Source organism: Pan troglodytes, chromosome 20 (assembly GCF_028858775.2).
Source record: "Pan troglodytes isolate AG18354 chromosome 20, NHGRI_mPanTro3-v2.0_pri, whole genome shotgun sequence".
NCBI lineage: Eukaryota > Metazoa > Chordata > Mammalia > Primates > Hominidae > Pan > Pan troglodytes.
Genome location: NC_072418.2, coordinates 17918362 through 17925982, shown reverse-complemented (window position 1 = coordinate 17925982; position 7621 = coordinate 17918362). Strand labels below are relative to the sequence as shown.

Sequence of the window (7621 nt, the reverse complement as noted above, 5' to 3'; positions counted from 1 at the left end):
GTTTCACCATGTTAGGATGGTCTCGATCTCCTGACCTCGTGATCCGCCCGCCTCGGCCTCCCAAAGTGCTGGGATTACAGGCGTGAGCCACCGCGCCTGGCCAGAAGCTGGCTTCTTGCAGGGACAGCAGGGCCGCAAGGCTCTGTGACTCTAGGCCCCATCACACCCGGCCCTGTCCCACTTCCTCTTTCGGCCAGAACCCCAGAACTCCAGTCATTCATAGGCCGGGTCCTCCTCGGGGGAACCAGGCCTGCCTCTAGGAAATCAGGGTATCCACGCCTCCTCGGCCCGCTCTCGGAGCCTGGGCCTCAACACCTGCAGATTGGCTCCCGGGCCAGGACCTGTCGCTTGAACATCAGTGGCCGCCGCCGTCCAATCACAGACGTACAGGGGCGGGCTGGCGGGCCTGTTGGGCCAGCAGGAGGATGGCGCCGGGCCGAGGCCGCTGGACCCGCCGTTGGAACCACAGCTGGGTGAAGTCAGTGCTGCTAGGTCTTTGGAGCCAGACCGAAGGGAGGGTCGCGCGCCCCTGGGTGGGTATCACCAGGCGGCGGCCGTCGGCCGGGCCTCCAGAAGCCTCCTCGAGCCGCTAATACCGCCCGCGCCTCCCTCCTAGTCCTAGACCTGGCATTGCCTGTCCCTCTTCTTCGGCTTCCAGACCCGCCTGACCCGCCATATTAGGTCCCGGCCCCGCCCTCCGTCTCATTGCCCATTGCCCACCCCACCCCACCGCCCCCTCCCCGGCCTACCGTCAGCTCATTGGCCCAGGCTCCCGCCTTCTTCGCCCAATGTTAGGCCTCACCTCCTCTAGGATCCACCCTCTCCCCGCCCACCCGCATAAGCCACGCCCACCATTCCAACTCTTTCTCCTTTTTGGTTTGTAGGCCGCACCTACTCTGCATATGCCCCGCCCCTCACTCCAGGTGTCGCCCACTTAACTGAGGATCCAGGATCCCCTCCTTAAGGTTTGTCTGGGCTCGGAATTGCCTTTTTTTTTTTTTTTTGAGACGGAGTTTCCCTGTTGTGACCCAGGCTGGAGTACAGTGGCGCGATCTCAGCTCACTGCAACCTCCACGTCCCGGGTTCAAGCGATTCTCCTGCCTCAGCCTCCCAAGTAGCTGGGACTACAGGCGCCCGCCACCACGCCCAGCTAATTTTTGTATTTTTAGTAGAGACGGGTTTCACCACGTTGCCCAGGCTGGTCTCGAGCTCTTGATCTCAGGTGATCCGCCCGCCTCGGCCTACCAAAGTGCTGGGATTACAGGCGTGAGCCACCGCACCCGGCCCGGAATTGCCGCCTTTAGACCCTCACCCACCCGCTGCTGAGTCTGCCTGGGCCCCGCCCCGGCCCTAAGCCCCGCACAGGACCTGCTAGGCCCCGCCCATTTATTTCCCCCCTTTCCAACCCCTTCCTCCCCAGCCTCCGCACCCTACCCTTGTTTCCTGTCCCTGTCGCGCCCAGGTGTTTACCTGGCACTCAGGTGAGTGGTGCGCTCTGGCTGTTTTCTGTCGGAGCCGCCCGCCTCTTCCTTCAGCGCGTCCCACAAATCCCGACGGCACGGAGGGGCCCCAGGCCAAAGGCGATGGGCCCCTGAGCCCTCACACCGCTTCGCCGCTGCTGCAGGTGCCCCCGGCCGGCAGCGCCGCCGTGGTCCCGGAGCGCGGCGACATGCCGGAGCTGGTGGTGACCGCGCTGCTGGCGCCGTCGCGCCTGTCGCTGAAGCTGCTGCGCGCCTTCATGTGGAGCCTGGTGTTCTCGGTGGCGCTGGTGGCCGCGGCGGTCTACGGCTGCATAGCCCTCACGCACGTGCTGTGCCGGCCCCGGCGCGGCTGCTGCGGGCGCCGTCGGAGCGCGTCCCCCGCCTGCCTGAGCGACCCCTCGCTGGGTGAGCACGGTTTCCTGAACCTCAAGGTGATCGCACGGGGGCGCTTTCGGGGCTGCGGGGTCGCGTGGGGTCGAGACGGTTCAAGCCTCGGGAGAGAGGGTTCCCCAGGCTTCAGGCTGTGCCCTCCCCTAGAGCTCGGGCCTGCGTCTGCACTATGTCTCGGCTGGACGAGGTAATGGACCCCTCATGCTGTTTCTGCACGGCTTCCCTGAGAACTGGTACGTCTGGGGCCCAGGGGCCTGAGGCCCACGGGACTCGGGGGCAGGTGGAGCTTGGGCTCCCAAGAGGCAGGGAGGAGGGCTGTATAGATCGGGACAAGCTGAACATAGATGGGGATAGGGGTACTGAGCGAGCATACCCAGGATCCCTAGGCCCTGAAGGGACAGGACAAAGGGGTATTGAGGTTGATTGAAGTTCCCTGGATTCAGGGTGTAGCTAGCTTCAGACTCAGCCTCTGCCTCTGCCTGGGATTCCCCATCCTCCTTTTAGGGGAAGTTTAGAGCAGGAAGGAGGGGTTGCCAATGGTTGCTGATGGGCGTAGGGTGCAGGTGCAACCTGAGGGCCCTGACTCAGCCTCCCTCCCTCGCCCGCCTGGCAGGTTCTCCTGGCGTTACCAGCTCCGGGAGTTCCAGAGCCGCTTCCATGTTGTGGCTGTGGACTTGCGAGGCTATGGCCCCTCGGATGCACCTCGGGATGTGGACTGCTACACAATCGACCTGCTGCTGGTGGACATCAAAGATGTCATCCTAGGCCTGGGTGCAGACATACCCCCATCCTAGGCGTGGCCTCCCTCATCCTGCACACACGCATACCCCCGCTTTCTCCTTGCTGGAACCTACTTCCCCCACCCCTGCTTCAGTCCTACCGGGCACCTCACTTATGCGAGCTCCTTGAATTCCCACAGGTTACTCGAAGTGCATCCTTGTGGCCCATGACTGGGGTGCCCTCCTTGCCTGGCATTTCTCCATCTACTACCCATCCCTGGTCGAGCGGATGGTTGTGGTCAGTGGTGCCCCCATGTCGGTGTACCAAGGTGTGTGTGGGAGTCCAGGACACTGGGATGTACTTATGTGCAAGGGGGCAGGGACATGTGTCTGTGTTTTCAATTCTCTGTATACCTGTCAACACATCAGGGGCTGAGGGTGCAGCAATCAACCCAGGTCCCTTCCCTTGTGGAACTTCTCATTCGGAAATTAATGACACGCCAGACCCAGTGGCTCACACCTGTAATCCCAGCCCTCCGGGAGGCTGAGGTGGGAGGATCACTTGAGGCCAGGAGTTCAAGACCAGTCTGATCAACATAGCAAGACCCCAACTGTCTCTACAAAAAAAAAAAAAAAAAAAAAGTAATTAGCCAGGCATTGGTGGTGCATGCCTGTAATCCCAGCTACTCGGGAGGCTGATGCAGGAGAATCTCTTGAACCTGGGAGGTGGAGGTTGCAGTGAGCCGAGATCATGCCATTGCACTCCAGCCTAGGCAACAAGAGCAAAACTCCATCTCAAAAAATAAATAAATAAAATAAAGTATGGCCAGGCGTGGTGGCTCCTGCCTGTAATCCCTGCACTTTGGGAGGCCAAAGCCGGTGGATTGCTTGAGCCCAGGGGTTCAAGACCAGCCTGGCCAACATGGTGAAACCCCGTCTCTAGTAAAAATACAAAAAAATCAGCCAGGCATGGTAGTGCACGCTTGTAGTCTCAGCTACTCGGGAGGCTGAGGCAAGAGAATCACTTGAACCTGAGAAGTGGAGGTTGCAGTAAGCCAAGATCGCACCACTGCGCTCCAGCCTGGATGACAGAGTGAGACTCTGTCTCAAAAATAAAATAAAATAAAATAAATCACAATACACTTAGGAGTAATCCACATTTTTTTATAGCACTTACAGTAACAAGGAATGTGCACACAGTAACCTACTTAAGGCTCCTGGGCTTATGAAGGTTGTATTATCCCCATGTTCCAGCTGGAGGAAACTGAGGCTGGGGAGGTTAACAATGTCTATCATATCACCTGATGTTAATATGCAGTACTGTGGTCATAACTGTGCTCTCTCTCTCTCTTTTGTCGTTTTTTTCTTTTTCTTTCTTTTTTTTTTTTTTTTTTTTTTTTTGAGACAGAGTCTTGCTCTGTCGCCAGGCTGGAGTGCAGTGGCATGATCTCAGTTCACTGCAACCTCCGCCTCCCAGGTTCAAGCGATTCCCCTGCCTCAGCCTCCCAAGTAGCTGGGATTACAGGCCACCATGCCGGGCTAATTTTTTGTATTTTAGTAGAGGCGGGGTTTCACCATGTTGGCCAAGATGGTCTTGATCTCCTGACCTTGTGATCTGCCCACCTTGGCCTCTCAAAGTGCTGGGAGTATAGGCGTGAGCCACCACGCCTGGCCACTTTTTTTTTTTTTTTTTCTTGAGATGGAGTCTCACTCTGTGCAGTGCAGTGGCGCAATGTCGGCTCACGGCAACCTCCGCCTCTCAGGTTCAAGTGATTCTCTTGCCTCAGCCTCCTCAGTAGCTGAGACTACAGACGTGTGCCACCATGACCGGCTAATTATTTTGTATTTTTAGTAGAAATGGGGTTTCAGCATGTTGGCCAGGCTGGTCTTGAACTCCTGGGCTCAAGCGATCCGCCGGCCTCGGCCTCCCAAAGTGCTGGGATTACAGGAGTGAGCCACCATGCCTGGCAACCTCTACCTCCTGGGTTCAAGTGACTCTCCTTCCTCAGCCTCCAGAGTAGCGGGGACTGCAGATGTGCCCCAACACGCCCAGCTAATTTTTGCATTTTTAGTGGAGACGGGTTTTCACTATGTTGCCCAGGTTAGTGTCTAACTCCTGATCTCAAGTGATCCACCCGCCTTGGCTTCCCAAAGTGCTGGGATTACAGGCGTGAGCCACCGCACCCAGCCTATTATTGTTTACTTGTCTGTCTCCCCATCTAGACTGTCAGCTCCCTGAGGGCAGGGAGTTTTTTGTCTTTTGGGGGTGTCTTTTTTTGTGTTTTGGTTTTTTTCCTTTGAGACAGTCTTGTTCTGTGGTCCAGGCTGGAGTGCAGTGTTGTAATTGCAGCTCACTGCAGCCTCACACTCCTGGGCTCAAGTGATCCTCCCACTTCTGCTTCTCAAGTAGCTGGGACTATAGGCACACACCACCACACCCTGCTAATTTTTAAAAAATTATTTTTTGGAGGCCGGGTGCGGTGGTTCACGTCTGTAATCCCAGCACTTTGGGAGGCTGAGGCGGGTGGATCATGAGGTCGGGAGATCGAGACCATCCTGGCTAACACTGTGAAACCCTGTCTCTACTAAAAATACAAAAAAAATTAGCCGGACATGGTGGCGGGTGCCTGTAGTCCCAGCTACCGGGAGGCTGAGGCAGGAGAATGGCGTGAACCCGGGAGGTGGAGCTCGCAGTGAGCCAAGATCACACCACTGCACTCCAGCCTGGGCGACAGAGCGAGACTCTGTCTCAAAAAAAAAAAAAAAAATTTATAGATACAGGGGTTTCCTTAAGTTGCCTAGGATGAACAGGGAGTTTTGTCTGTCTCATTCACTGCTGTTTCTAGAACAAGGCCTGGCATGCAGTAGTTGCTCAATAAATGTTAGCTGAATAAAGCAGAGGAAACGCACCCTGGCCTGGGCAGGAGAAGCACACCTTTGGATATGGGGGTTCCCAGGAGATGCCCCCATCCTGTGGATAGTGAAACATGGCAGGAGAGAACATAGCTGGTACCCAGGCCAGGAGGGGTATCTAGTACCTTCACAGACCCAGGCAGGCAGCAGTGGCATTCCTGAGGCTCCCTGACCTGGGTATGTGTAGGGGTGCAGGTGTGTGGGGCCACCCCAGGAGCAGGCCTTACATCTCTCCCCCAACCCTCCCACCCCAGACTATTCCCTGCACCACATCAGCCAGTTCTTCCGTTCCCACTACATGTTCCTGTTCCAGCTGCCCTGGCTGCCCGAGAAGCTGCTGTCTATGTCTGACTTCCAGGTACAGAGGGTGCAGGTTGAAGGGAGGAGGGAAGCAGGTCGGGGCTGGGCAGGCTGGGCACTGAAGCCAGAGTCCTGTTGTGTACCTAGATTCTGAAGACCACCCTCACCCACCGCAAGACAGGCATCCCATGCTTGACTCCCAGCGAGCTCGAGGCCTTCCTTTATAACTTCTCACAGCCTGGTGGCCTCACTGGGCCCCTCAACTACTACCGAAACCTCTTCAGGTGAGACCAGTTGCCAAGCATAAGCTCAGGAGATTTGCAGGGGCAGGGGGGTGGGAGGCAGCCATCCTTCTGCCTGTCTGTCTGCCTGTCTGTCTGTCCTGGCCACAGGAACTTCCCCCTGGAACCCCAGGAGCTGACCACACCCACATTGCTGCTGTGGGGGGAGAAGGACACTTACTTGGAGCTGGGGCTGGTGGAAGCCATCGGCAGCCGCTTTGTGCCGGGCCGCTTGGAGGCCCACATCCTGCCAGGCGTAGGGCATTGGATCCCACAGAGCAACCCCCAGGAGATGCACCAGTACATGTGGGCCTTCTTGCAAGACCTGCTGGACTAGTGGTCCTTGCTGGCCTGCCCAGGAGGCATGGATACTCAGGAAGGAACACACACCCGTTATCTGCGTGTGCCTGGGAGTCCATACAATGTCCATACATGGGTGAACTCTTGAATCGCTCATAGGCATGGGACTCTTGGATCTCACACCAGTGCACCTATGGGTGCCTCGGGACACACCAACCCCTGTACTCACACACAGGCATGGATGCATGTGTGTGTAACAAACACTTTGACCCTGGGAACTGGGTATACCTCTCTTCCAGTGGAGCCAGATGCCGAGACCGAGTGTACCACCTCCTCCCTTCCTGGGGCCTCACTCTGGGCTTTGCCAAAGTCGCTTCTCTGCCATAGCTGCACAAACCTTAAACCCTGACCTTCCTGTCCCTGCCTTCCACCTCCTGCCTGGGTCTTCAGCTCAGTGCTACTCTGAATACAATACTGCTGACCACATTTGGCTACTTCAACTTAAATGTATGTTAATTGAAATGAAATACAATGAAAATGCAGTGCTCAGTCCCACCAGCTGTATTTCATTTTTTTTCCCTTGAGACAGAGTCTTGCTGTGTCGCCCAGGCTGGATGGAGTGCAGTGGACGCAATCTAGGCTCACTGCAACCTCCACCTCCCGGGTTCAAGCGATTCTTGTGCCTCAGCTTCCCGAGTAGCTGGGACTACAGGAGCGTCACCAGGCCTGACTAATTTTAGTATTTTCAGTAGAGATGGGGTTTCACCGTGTTGGCCAGGCTGGTCTCGAACTGCTGACCTCAAGTGATCTGCCCACCTTGGCCTCCCACAGTGCTGGGATTACAGGCGTGAGCCACTGTGCCTGGCCATACCAGCTGTATTTCAAGTGCTCAATTGCCGCATCAGTGAAGAAAGTTGTGTGTGGCAGCGCTGATGAGGGTAATCCTAGCTTAAGAGTAGGGGTCAGGGCCGACCACAGTGGCTCAAACCTGTAATCCCAGCACTTTGGGAGGCTGAGGCGGGCGGATCACGAGGTCAGGAGATTGAGACCATCCTGGCTAACGTGGTGAAACGCTGTCTCTACTAAAAATACAAAAAATTAGCTGGGCGTGGTGGCGGGCGCCTGTAGTCCTAGCTACTCAGGAGGCTGAGGCAGGAGAATGGCATGAACCCGGGAAGTGGAGCTTGCGGTGAGCTGAGATCGCGCCACTGCACTCTAGCCTGGCGACAGAACGAGA

General features: G+C 56.7%; 1 protein-coding gene across 6 annotated transcripts; it reads left to right on the top strand.

The window, feature by feature from the left end:
• The first annotated feature begins 237 nt into the window (after positions 1–237).
• EPHX3 (epoxide hydrolase 3) lies at positions 238–6942 on the top strand. Of its 6 annotated transcripts, none has more exons than XM_063801304.1 (9): positions 385–478; positions 885–965; positions 1536–1912; positions 2019–2104; positions 2485–2642; positions 2791–2919; positions 5758–5861; positions 5951–6087; positions 6196–6942. In XM_063801304.1, exons 3-9 carry the CDS (start codon positions 1670–1672, stop codon positions 6419–6421), a joined length of 1083 nt encoding a protein of 360 aa, XP_063657374.1. In that variant the 5' UTR covers positions 385–478; positions 885–965; positions 1536–1669; the 3' UTR covers positions 6422–6942. The 6 variants fall into 6 exon arrangements, with proteins under 6 accessions (XP_054528595.1, XP_063657374.1, XP_016790832.1 ...); XM_016935343.4 differs by having other exon boundaries at positions 390–478; positions 1625–1912; XM_063801303.1 differs by having other exon boundaries at positions 412–533.
• The last annotated feature ends 679 nt before the right edge of the window (positions 6943–7621 follow it).